We start from the raw sequence: 12,742 nt of genomic DNA, 5'->3' as shown, positions 1-12,742 counted from the left end.
ATAAAGCATCTGAAGATTCTATTAATCTTAGTAATATTTTAATTTTTTAAGATCTGGGCCCTTATTCACGAAAACTTAAACTAAGATACAATCGAAATTTTAAGAAATACTGCAATTCGATTGGCTGACCAGTAAAATCAATTTGCATATATCCAATGAAGTTGCAGTATTTCTTAAAATTTTGGTTGTAACTTAGTTTAAGTTTTCGTGAATAAGGGCCCTGTATACTATAAATTTAAGTTTATTATTGCTTTAATAGTAAATACTGTATTAAATATGTAGTTATGTGTAATAAATATCTATCATTCTAAATGACCAACAAATACCATCCAGATAACCCAGACACTAGAGTCACTTGTTGTGCAACCGTGATCTTGTGGACAAAGTAGTCTTGATCATCTGGACATTATATAGAGGGATAACTCGTGTTTTGATCTTTTAAAGGCTTAATGTATCATTTAGCACTATAACCCAGACACTAGAGTCACTTGTTGTGGACAAAGTAGTCTTGATCATCTGTACATTATATTACAGTCATGTATATGGATGTATTATGAATTATTACCATATGTTAATACTCTGTTTCATTATTTTCAGACTTCTAACTCCGGGACTAAATCAAATACGTTTTAAATCAAACCTTCAAGGGTTTTTTTTTTCATTCCACCTGAATAATCTACCTACAACATTGTAAAACATTTTTAAGACATTTGCATGGTTGTGCATGATTATACCTACTTTTTTCACATTTTCCTTGGACAGTATAATCTGTACATGAGTTCATATCACCACCATAACAAGTATAGAGTTCCCCGCTTGGTCGAGCTTTACATACTGTTTCTGTAACAGAGGTTGCATCGGAAACAGGATCACATTTTACATCCATAGGGAACGTACAGATACAGGTAGGATCATCCTGAAAAAAGTAACATGTCCATAATACATTTATATCAGAAGCAAAATTTGACAGAGTCAATGTACCTGAGACCACCATTCTTTGATTACCTACATGCCAACTTTTTTTTAAAACTTGACTGCAGTATAACAAATATAGAAATAGTCCGTACATTCACTGGTTCTTATTCATTCTATACTTAATAAAAACATGGTAATGCACAGACTTTTTCTATTTTTCTTTCGTGTTATTTAGTGACAGTCAATTCTTTTTATGAATTGTCAGATCTCCTCTCACAGTCTCACACAACAACTTTTGGTCTTCGAAGGAATTATTCAGTTATATAGAGGGATAACTCGTGTTTTCTTTTTGCGGTCATCACTTCCAATTGTTGAAACCTGCATTACGCATCTATCGTAGCAATGATCTCTGTTTTAAAATTATATTTGGAACATGTTTAACCAGTTTTATCACATATGTGATAATGACTGGCACCAATATTGTCCTTTAACACATGAGATCAACCTAATTCAACATTGTACTCTTTACTTCAACTAAATCGAAGAGGTTTTGATCTTTTAAAGGCTTAATGTATCATTTAGCACTATAGGAATCCCTTGCAAACTACAATATTGTGGATGTTTAATAACTAATGGAAATATCAGTCGAAAAATGGTTCAATTTCGTTTAGTATTTACAAAGTTATGATAAATTGAAATTTCATCTATCTATGCTTCTTCAATCTTTTATTGGTGGTAGAGAAACTTAGTTTAGATCCAACGGAATCCAAGCATTGGTATTTTGATTTTTGTCATTTCAATTAAATGTTGAACAAGCCAACAGTGAGGCTGATGTCACCTGTTGCAGTCTCAAAATAAATAGATGACACATTCTAATTAATTCACATTTTTCATTTTGAAAGGTATCAAGCAATCAAACTCATTATCTAGACTTTGTCTAAGCAGGGCCCTCACAAGCCTATGTGATGCCCTAGAGGAAAAGTTTCAGTGATGCCCCCCTCCCTTTGCATACTGTCAGTTGACTTTTTATGATTAAAGAAATTTTAAAATACAATTCTTTATACTTTAAACACTTTATCTAAATAACTATTAATTAAATCAACTTATATGTAAAATATTTATGTTTATTTTCCTTTGAATCCTCCATTTCATTGAAAAACCATCTCGGAAAAATCATAATTTTACCCTTTCTATTTGCTGAAATATGAACTGGTTTACACAGGTTTAAGGGAAGTGAAGGCCGGTGATTTTCTATCTCAGCCTCCAAGGAGGCACTTAGATAATTTCCCTCACCCAAAGAAGTGTCGCCCCCAAGCATATGCCCCCTCAGCCTCTCCCTAAGTGAGGGCCCTAAGCAGAATATGTTCATGTTCGAATTCAGTCAAAATTTTGTAGTACCTGGTAGTAAAAATATACAGTATAAATTGCATCACTCTCCATCAGTTAGAATCAAGTTATCTTGTCCCAAAGTATCGGCCAAAAAAATTACTTAGCTCTGCTTATCTTTAGCGGATAATGTTAATCATTGAGATCAGTCAAGACATTCACCTCTAATGAACATCCACACCAAGAAGGAGAGTTATTGTGTTCCAAAGTCTTGACCAATCAGACTAAGTATCTATGATATAATTGAACTATACACAAAGTTTCACCATTCTCACTCAATTAGAATCAAAGTAATCGATATCTGAAATCTCAACCAATGAAATTGCTTATCGCTCTGTTTAGCCTAAGCAGAAAATGCTCATCTTCAAACTCCATCAAGGTACTGACCTAATAAACACCTAGAGAAGTTTGAACATTCTAGCTCAGTTAGAAGGAGAGAGAATTATGGTGTCCAAAAAAGTGTGACAGTCAGACTGACGGACGGGCAGATAATCATTTTAACAGTCGTCTGTGTTTCAATCCTGTTACATATTTAGCAAGTTTTAATCAGTGAGACATTTGATATATTAACAAAAATGCAAATGATGCATTAGAATTTTAAGTACTTTTACTCACAGTTCGGATTTCTTGGATGCTTTCAACTTCATTTGCATCAGTTACATCACTTCCATCACAATTACCAGTGTCTACAGTTTTAATTTCATCTGGTTCTGAATTAAAAATAAATGTAACAATTATTTTAGAAATCCAGATTTCACTGTTAATCTGAAAAAAAGTATGCAAACCAAAATGTAAAGAAATAGCATATTTACTTGTTTGAACTGTCAGGTAAAAAAATATTCAGTCTTTTGGAAATGATTGCCGAAAAACAGTTTACAGGAGTAACAGAACTCTTTTATACAATCTGATTAAAATACGGATCTTTATTTTTTTTTTTTTTTTTAATACTTTCGATGGCCTACACTACACGAAGATCTGACCGGTTGTAGTGATAAGGTCGCGGATATTGACCCTATGACGTCAAACATTGATTAATCAATCAGCGTTGTCATTTCTGGTTTACCCACAGTTGGCGTGCATGGCCATTTAATTGGCTTATCCCTCACAAAAATGTTAGTAAATATATAACAACTCTTCCAGATCCTAGTGTAGTAAAGACAAGTAAAATGAAACTTTGAACTATAAAAATTGAAACGAACTATAAAAAACGAAACGAAATAGGATCTGTGCACCAACATCAATGTTGCCGTTCTTAGGGTATAAGGAATACGAGTAGGTATACCAAGTTCCAAGGTAATCCATTCAGAATTGTGGCCTTTGGGCGCTAAATGCAAAAATTGGGCATGGCTCTGCCCCTGGGGATCGGGGCATTCACCAATATCATTAGTTGACGGTCTTAGGCTATAAGGAATACATATGCCAAGTACCAAGTTGATCCATTCAGAATTGCGGCCTGTAAACAATAAACACAAAAATTGGGCGTGGCTCTGCCCCTGGGGGTCGGGACATGCAGTTGTTGTCCTTAGGCTATAAGGAATACATATCCTAATTTCAAAGAAGATCCATTAAGAATCGAGGTCTGTAGGCAACATACAGAGACCCAAAGAAAAAATGGGTGTGGCTCTGCCTCTGGGAGTTGGGCAATCACCAAAAAACAATAGTGGTGTAAGGAATAGGTATACAAAGTTTCAAAAGGATCTGTTAAGAACTGGGGGCTGTAGGCGAAACAAAAGACACACAAACATTGGGCGTGGCTCTGTCCCAGGGGGTATAAGGCAGGGGCGGATTGGGCCATCGGGCCGGTCGGACAAAAAATGAAAAAAAAAAAAATTTTGTCCAATTCGTCTTAAAACACCTTTTCTGCTGAACATTATATGGAGGAGGGGGGGGGGGTATTGGACCGGCCATGGAGCGACGATGATCAAGTTGTATGTGGCCGGTGGCTTTAACTGGGCGCCACGCCGTCATTGGAATCTGGATTGGGCTGGTATAATATATCTTCTGGGCCGGGTGTGCTGGGTGGGCCGGAATTCGGAATCCTGCAATGGGGATTCCAAATTTCATCCGAAAATTTCATCGGATTCACCCGACACTGTCGCCAGAAACGTCTGCCGATGGTTCGTAACTCCAAAAATAATTTCAATTTTAAGGCCTCGGCAAAATTTGATGATAGCTGGTCTTGACGTCACAATGATAATACGTTAATTAATAATATGACGATATGATAATTTCACAGGTTGATGGATGTAAATTACTTGCAGGTCGGGGTTTTGGCCTAAATTACTCGATTTATGAGATATATTATTGGACAGAGATTATAATCAGATATGCCACCAAATCGCATATTTGGGGTTCATTTTTCAAAATTTTCATGGGGAAGAGCCCCCGGACCCCCCATCCGGGCTCCGCGGTCAGTAAAAGGGGCCGCTCCGACACGGGAGCCCGGGCCGGTTCCCGGGCCCCAATCCGCCCCTGGTATAAGGAATAAGTATAAAAAAGTTTTCAAGACGATCGATTAAGAATTGCGGGCTGTAAGTGACACACATACACACAAAAAGAAAATGGGCATGGCTCTGACCCTGGGGGTTGGGCATTCTCCACAAACAATAGAGATGTTCCTTAGGATAGAAGGATTAAGTATGCAAAGTTTCAAGGTGATACGTTAAGAAATGCGGTCTGTAGATGACAAACAAATAAATACAAGAAATGGGCGTGGCTCTGCCACTGGGGGTCGGGTACGCACCAAGAAAAATAGGGATCATCCTTAGGGTATAAGGAATTTATATGAAAATTTTTCAAGATGATCGATTAAGAATTGTGGCCTGTAGGCGACACACAAACACACAAAATGAAAATGGGCGTGGCTCTGCCTCTGGGGGTTGGGCATGCACCCCAAATGATAGGGATGTTCCTTAGGGTACAAAGAATAAGTATGCAAAGTTCCAAGATGATACCTTAACAAATACAAGAAATGGGCGTGGCTCTGCCCCTGGGGGTCGGGCATGCACCAAAAACAATAGGGATCATCCTAGGGTATAAGGAATAAGTATGTAAAGTTTCAAGATGATCACTTAAGAATTGTGGCCTGTAGGCGACACACACACACACACACAGAGAGACAGGGGTGACGGCAATATACATTTATATTGGGAGAATGAATACATAATTTTGAAATTACTTACTCTGTTCACAGATGTACTTCTTCTTTATTGTGCATTGTGTTAATTTTGGGGCTTCCGATTTTGATAATCCAACGCATTTAAAACCAGTTGTTTCAGCACTGCTGTCTACCAGATTTGATGGGAGACGGAAATTCTCATATCCAGGATCTGTAAACTTATCATTGCTTTCTTTTCTATTTGTGTTTACTCCAGCAACATAGAATTGACCTAGAAGTAAACAGTCATACGATTTATTTCTATATTGCATACAAAATCATAGATTTAGAATTTCAACTTGGACATTAAAGAGATTGTTTTTCTGGAAATAGCAAAGGTTTATAGGTGCAGGGTAGAATTGACAAAGATTGCTCCGAAAATTGTCTGGTAGCTTACTCCATCATCCACGGCGGTGTCATTCATTCGAAATTTGTTTTTTTTATAGCATACTCTTTGAAGAAGTAAAATTGGTTATTGTGAAAATTCTTGTATAACTTGTTTTCTATCATAATTCATCATATTTGATAATAATCTTTATTTTTAACCAAAAAATGGATGGTTTCTTAAAAAGGGAGTCAATAAAATTGAATGAATGAATGAATAAGGGTTTAAAGTAGCTAGGTCTCTAACTCAATATCATTCAAAGTCTTCGACATTTAAAACACAAATTATTTGTCAATTTAAATACAGTGAAAATTTTCCGTACTGAAAGTTGAACTCAACATGGCGAATGTGCATGCTTCAGTGGCTTGTCTCAAAGTGATTTCTGGCTAGTCATGCGGTAAGATAATACTCATCGCAAGAGTCTATGAGTCTATAAATAGCCATCACACATGAAATTCTCTATACATCTATCAACTATTATAGCCATAAAATATCTATTGTTGACGATTTTGAATAGCAGTAATATTTAGCTTTTTGGTTATTACAGCAGCTTTAGAAATTACGTTCGTTTTATTTTTTAAATTGCTTTTTCATTAACTATTCTTTTAGGAGCGTCATCTTTTGGTTTAGTACAAATAATATCTCTGAAACACTCGGGTTAGCCAAGAACATGATACTAGCAGTAGTTTCATTTTACTTTTACAAGGTTCTTCAAACAATTGTTGAGTTGCCTAACCTGCGTGTTTCTAAATTCAATTTCTTGTTCAAGCTTTCTATTATGTTTCGTCAAACAGTAGTCTTGACTATCCAGAGACTGGTTAAGCCAGACTAATTTCAAAACAAGAGCAAGTAACCTATTTTTTACTCAAAAGTGCCCTTATGTTATGGTTGACACTCGTAACCATTTTTCAGTCTATTATTTACGGATGGTTACATGGTCATAGCTTATTAAGAACAACATGACCGTTTATTTAGTGACCATAAATGTGTGAAACTGATTTAAGGTTTGGTATATATATAAATATTGTGGTGTAATTGTCGAGATATTTGGAGATATTTATTTATATTGGGGCACCTATTGGTACAATCGTACGCCATAATGCATTTCAATGCCATTTGTAACAAAGAACTCAAAGAACAAGGGTAGACATATTCCACAAGTCATGTCAAACGGTGACCCGTATCATTCTTATCTGGAGAGCATGGAGAGCATGCTTAATAAATACTATCGGTCTAGACTGGAATAACCAGACGCTAGAATTGGCCATTCGACTGAGACTTCTGGTGTAGTTCACCGAACACAATGTGATTTCAAATGAGAGTAAAAACGGAAATGATTGAATGTAAATCAATTTATATACATTCATATTGCAATATTATATACGTTGCGACCCATTTGTGTCCAGATCTAGGTCCCAAATATTAGAGATTTAGCTCCTTTAATGTCTATTTTGAACCAGTCTTATGAAGACAGGCATACTCCAGCAGTGTGCCATGAGGGAAACTTTGTCGGGACAACAATTGAATTCCAGCTGTCAAGTAGAAAACCATTACAGAAATAAAAACCGTCAAAAATACAGTCTTCAGAAAATATTGAAAAACCGAACATACATGATATATCACAGTTTCACAGTTTTGATTTTTTTGGATGATATTTTACATAAATATTTAAAAAAATGTCTTTTTTGAATGATCGGTATTTTATTATTTGATGATGAATTAATAATGTTACAAACTCTTGAGTGTTTATTCCATGCCTTTATGTAACTTTATTTACATTACATGATTTCTCGATCAATTTTCCAACCGACCGGTACTGTCAGAATTATCCATGCTTTTGTTCTATTTCTATTTTTCTTGATGAATTGTTTATACCGATACTATACTGAGAGTACCAGTAGCTGATTACTAATGTGTCATGGCGGTCCGTCATCCGAAAAATGGACACCTTTCGTGACAGCAATTTTAAAATTACTTTTCAAGAATGCATACGCTTGAATAAGAAAAACGAGTTTGCAAGGGTAGATGAATAGCCTCTTATTGTACCCGTAGCTATAAAAACACACACACGGCCAAAAGAATAACACAAATGTTTTTTGTTTTTTTTATGCATTTTTCAAATTCAAATTATCTTAATTAAATCAAATATCATCATTAATGTATTGGAAGTTCAAACTGTTATAAACAACACAGTCTTAGTGGCTCAATAGATCTATGTTTGAACCTGCTCATTAAATTTTGTTTGTGAGAGAGAGAGAGAGAGAGAGAGAGAGAGAGAGAGAGAGAAATGGGGTTTAACGTCCACTCGATACAAACTAGGTCATTTCGGGACTAACATATGATTTAATTTTATTTACATAATTCGCTTGCGCGTAGGGGTCTTTAGCAGTGGGAGGAAACCGGAGGACCCGGAGAAAACCCACGAGGTTGGACAGGCGACCGTACCCCTTGCCACGTACAACCGGGGATTCGAAACCACGCCAGTCGACTCAATGACAGACTTTATGATACAGCGCGCGCACGCTAACCATTCAGCCATCCAACCCCCCAAATTTTGTTTGTAAGAGAGAGAGAGAGAGAAATGGGGTTTAACGTTTCACTTGACACACACTAGGTCATTTCGGGACTAACATATGGTTCAATTTTATTTCAATAATTCGCTTGCGCGTAGGGATCTTTAGCAGTGGGAGGAAACCGGAGGACTCGGAGAAAACCCACGGGGTTGGACAGGCGACCCTACTCCTTGTCACGTACAACCGGGGATTCGAGACCAGGCTAGTTGATTCAATGACAGACTTAAAAATTTTGTTTGTAAATAAAGTACAGTAGTGTATGCTTAATTTTTGAATAACATGGACTACAAAAGGTCAAATGAATACTCAAGGCGCCGGTGTACATCCAACTTTTTATGCATATTAATTTACAGATAAAAGGTGATAAACTGAAATTGTTGACATTTGATAAAATATTGTGATATTTGTTCCAGGGATATCGTCCAGCTCATTGGGTTTTATGTCCAATTGACACAAACTAGGTCATATCAGGACTAACACATGGTTCAATTTTATTTCAATAATTTGCTTATGCCGGAGAAAACCTATGAGGCTGGACAGGTGACCCTTCTCCTTGTCACATACAAGTAGAAATCAATGACAGACCTTATGATACATGTTAAACATTCAGCCACCCAACCCCAGCTATTATAAAATGCTATCATGTCAATGTTATCCCGGGGGTTGGATGACTGAATGGTTAGCGTGCGCGCGCTGTATCATAAAGTCTGTCATTGAGTCGACTGGCGTGGTTTCGAATCCCCTGTTGTACGTGACAAGGAGTAGGGTCGCCTGTCCAACCTCGTGGGTTTTCTCCGGGTCCTCCGGTTTCCTCCCACTGCTAAAGACCCCTATGCGCAAGCGAATTATTGAAATAAAATTAAACCTTATGTTAGTCCCGAAATGACCTAGTTGTGTCGAGTGGAGGTTAAACCCCATTTCTCTCTCTCTCTCAATGTTATCCCGCTTTATAACAATTTCTTTTTAAATGATCTCTCACAGACCAATTCCTCTGACCGTTGCTAGCTGTTCTAATTAAGTAAAAATATGAAAATACCACTCTTATAGCCTCTACCCCCACCTCTGTTCTGATGCTATGTTTGAGTTGTTAGATTTAATTTTTCACGGTAATTCTTCTTTGTTCATCGAAAGGAATCCTTTCTCGCTGTATCCGACACAAGTTTCTAATAATCAAACACTATTCTTATGTAGAATTTTTACTTTAATGTAGACAATGTTCATTGTAAAGTAACTAATCTACTAACCTCCAAATCTCAATCGTCTCAATTTTTGAAATTCTGCTATTTCTGCTTCGCTTGTCAATTGAAGCAAGTATCCTCCTCGTTGGTTACAGTCCTGTACAGCTGTACGCCATATCACCTTTTCCCTTGAGACATAAACACACTTATTACCAAATTTCTGGAATTCTCCTGTACATGTGCTGATTTCTGGGGGAAATAAGGAGAAAAAAAATGTTGTAAAGCTGGTAATGCATAGACTAATCTCAACAATCTTATGATAAATTAGTATATTAGTTGATGGCTATGTCAAACGAAATAAAATGGGGTTAAATGTATTACGTTTCTGCACTGACTTGACTAATGAAGAAGGGCTTATGCCATACAGTGTTCTATGAGGGAAGTTTTGCATGAAGAGCAGCAATACAGCCTACTCTTATTTCGAATTCCAACTGTCAAGGATTCATATATATATATACATGCTAATGTACAGTCAGTAGCGGATTATCAGTGAGGCTGATGAGGCTGCAGCCTCAGGCCCAAAGATTTTGTAAAAAAAATTTTTTTAGACTTGTCTGATACGATTAAAAACGCATAGACAATGAATGTTAGGGGGGGTGAGGTTTAAGCCCAACGGGAATCAACATAGGCCCTGACCCGAAAATTAAATAGGCCCACGCCATTTTAAATAGGCCCTATTGTTTGGAGATCTGATATTATTTTTCAAACGTAGGCCTACAATGTACGTTAGATCCTTTTAAGTTTTCGGTTATGTCTTGCTTAATATATTGTATCCACGTTGCTCTAACTTTAAAAACTAAATAGGCCCTCCAGCAACTGCCGCCTCAGGCCTTGGTGGAGCTTAATCCGCCACTGTACACAGTCCCTCGGTTTTTCATCCCATCATAACGATTAGATACTGTTTTTTTCAGGCCTTCTCTCCTGAACGAGAAAAACTTAGGGTTGGGCGATTATTAAAAAATAATATCGCGATAATAATTTATCAAATATCACGATAAATGATATTATCGCGATAATTTATACACTTGTCTTAAGAAGTTAAATTTTGATGGTACTTAATAATGCTATTTTTACTGATGAATTTAATTCTATCAGTAGAATGTCATGGGTGATGATATAGCATATGTATTAATTATCATCAATATTAGGACACGATAATTATCATATTGCGATAATTTTGGTTATCACAACATACCGGTTTATCGATATTTTTTAATAAGTCCGATATGGTAAAATCGTCGATGATTTTATCACAATATATCGAAAAACCGATATATCGCACAACCCTAGAAAAACTGTGCAAAAAAAATCACGAAGAACTCTCTCGGGAGGAAACCTGATAACTGTACCAATACATTCGGCAATATATGCCAATCAACAATCATTCAGGTCCAGAACTACTCTGGCATTATTTTTGAAATAATATGGACCATCTTTGTTGAGCAAGCACAATAAATTTGGACGGAAGGAAATGAAATCAAATGAAATGGGGTTTAAAGTTCTACCCTCCTGCAGCGCCTGGCCTAATAAGGACAGTGTAATCCATACAGTATTCTATGAAAGAAATTTTTCCCAGACAACATTTCTACAGCATACTCTGACATCGAATTTCAACTGCTTGGGGACCTTTTACATGCATGCGAAAGTGCACACGGTCATCAGTTTTTCAACCATTCCGAATTACTATACATTGTCCCTTGGCAGGCCCTTTGTCCTGCACCACTGTCAAGGGGGTTACCCATGCCAAAAAGTCCTGATGAATTATACTTGACGGACACAGGGATGGAATACAGGACCTTCATGTTCAGCCACTGTGGCTCTCTTAGACAAATGGAAGTTCGACACGAGCAACCACAATATATACCCACATTAGCATATGGCAGTATAAAAACGCATCAGCTTTCATAGTGCAGGTGAATAATTTGTCAATGTCACATTATACATACCTTCACACATATTTATCTCTACATTGAGTTTGAAGTTGTCCATACACGAAATTTCGGGTCTAGAATTATCTAGGTTACATACTCTTGCAGTATCTGCAGGCATTGTAGCTTCCGTGACCAATTCACCATTAGATTTACATTTGACTTTCTCAGAACAGTTTGTATTCAATGTTACTTCATCAACCTCAAATGTAAATGAGATGAACAATTTAAAGCCATTTTTGTTTGAATGTATTTTCCTTTTCAAATTAAATATGCATTATGCAAGAGCTAAATCTGCCTATTGCAGGTCTTAATTAGTCTATTCAGACCATAATCAACTCTAGATGGCATCGCTAGCCTGTGATTTTTAGTGGATTATGAGCAGATTTACTGCATAACTTTCCTTCTTGGTTTAACGATTAAATGGATAATCAAGACTATGCTGTTTATCGTACTGACTTTAATAATGATGATCAAGATTAGCCGGAAATTTCAACCGCTTAGTTCTCGGTTCGATCATAGTGGATCAATTTGAATTTTTTTTTTCAGCAAATTGCCTTTACATTATCTAGTTTTTAACTATTATAGTGAGAACTGCCAACTGGTTATCGAATCTCCCATAATGTATCTTTAAGAGCACAATAACATTAAAGTATATTTGGCATCTTCTCCAAGACAATTTTAAAATCTAATTTAGTTTTGTTCTGGTAATTAAACAATTCGCGCCCCCACCATTAAGTGACAAGCAACCATTGTTTTCCTTCATAATTTGCTCTGCTTCGAGTATTCAGTGATTGTATTTTGTTATGCATCACCACAAGATTTTATCATTATTGCCACAAGGTTTTATCATTATTGCCACAAGGTTTTATCATTATTGCCACAAGGTTTTATCTTTATGAAAATCGGGTTTCACATCATATTTTTCTGCTCCATTCGGTCTATCACAAGTCATAAAGGCAATCTACTTAAGATCTTAACAAAATGCCCCAGAAATTTCACAGATTTTTTCAACCTTATTACACCCTGCCCCATCAATTACCGAAGCTGTTACAGTCTTTATTTATCTCGAGAAGAAGATAACAGGAGCATGTCCAGAGGGAGGGGGGGAGCGGCAGGGGTTCAGCCCCCCCCACACACACACTCATGTGGAGCCTATA

At 36.7% G+C, this 12,742-nt stretch overlaps 1 protein-coding gene across 1 annotated transcript in view; it reads right to left on the bottom strand.

The window, feature by feature from the left end:
• LOC126821996 (uncharacterized) overlaps positions 1 to 12,742 on the bottom strand; it is an 81,011-nt gene that overhangs the window by 26,291 nt on the left and 41,978 nt on the right. Inside the window, exons 21-25 of the mRNA XM_056100958.1 lie at positions 11,601 to 11,784; positions 9,661 to 9,843; positions 5,484 to 5,690; positions 2,917 to 3,011; positions 739 to 916 (exon numbers count right to left, since the gene is read on the bottom strand). Of these exons, the coding sequence (XP_055956933.1) occupies positions 739 to 916; positions 2,917 to 3,011; positions 5,484 to 5,690; positions 9,661 to 9,843; positions 11,601 to 11,784 (847 nt within the window). The remainder of the gene's footprint in view (positions 1 to 738; positions 917 to 2,916; positions 3,012 to 5,483; positions 5,691 to 9,660; positions 9,844 to 11,600; positions 11,785 to 12,742) is intronic.

Source organism: Patella vulgata, chromosome 5 (genome assembly GCF_932274485.2).
Source record: "Patella vulgata chromosome 5, xgPatVulg1.2, whole genome shotgun sequence".
Lineage (NCBI taxonomy): Eukaryota > Metazoa > Mollusca > Gastropoda > Patellidae > Patella > Patella vulgata.
Note: the sequence above shows the minus strand (reverse complement) of the source record. Positions and strands in the feature narration are given on the sequence as shown.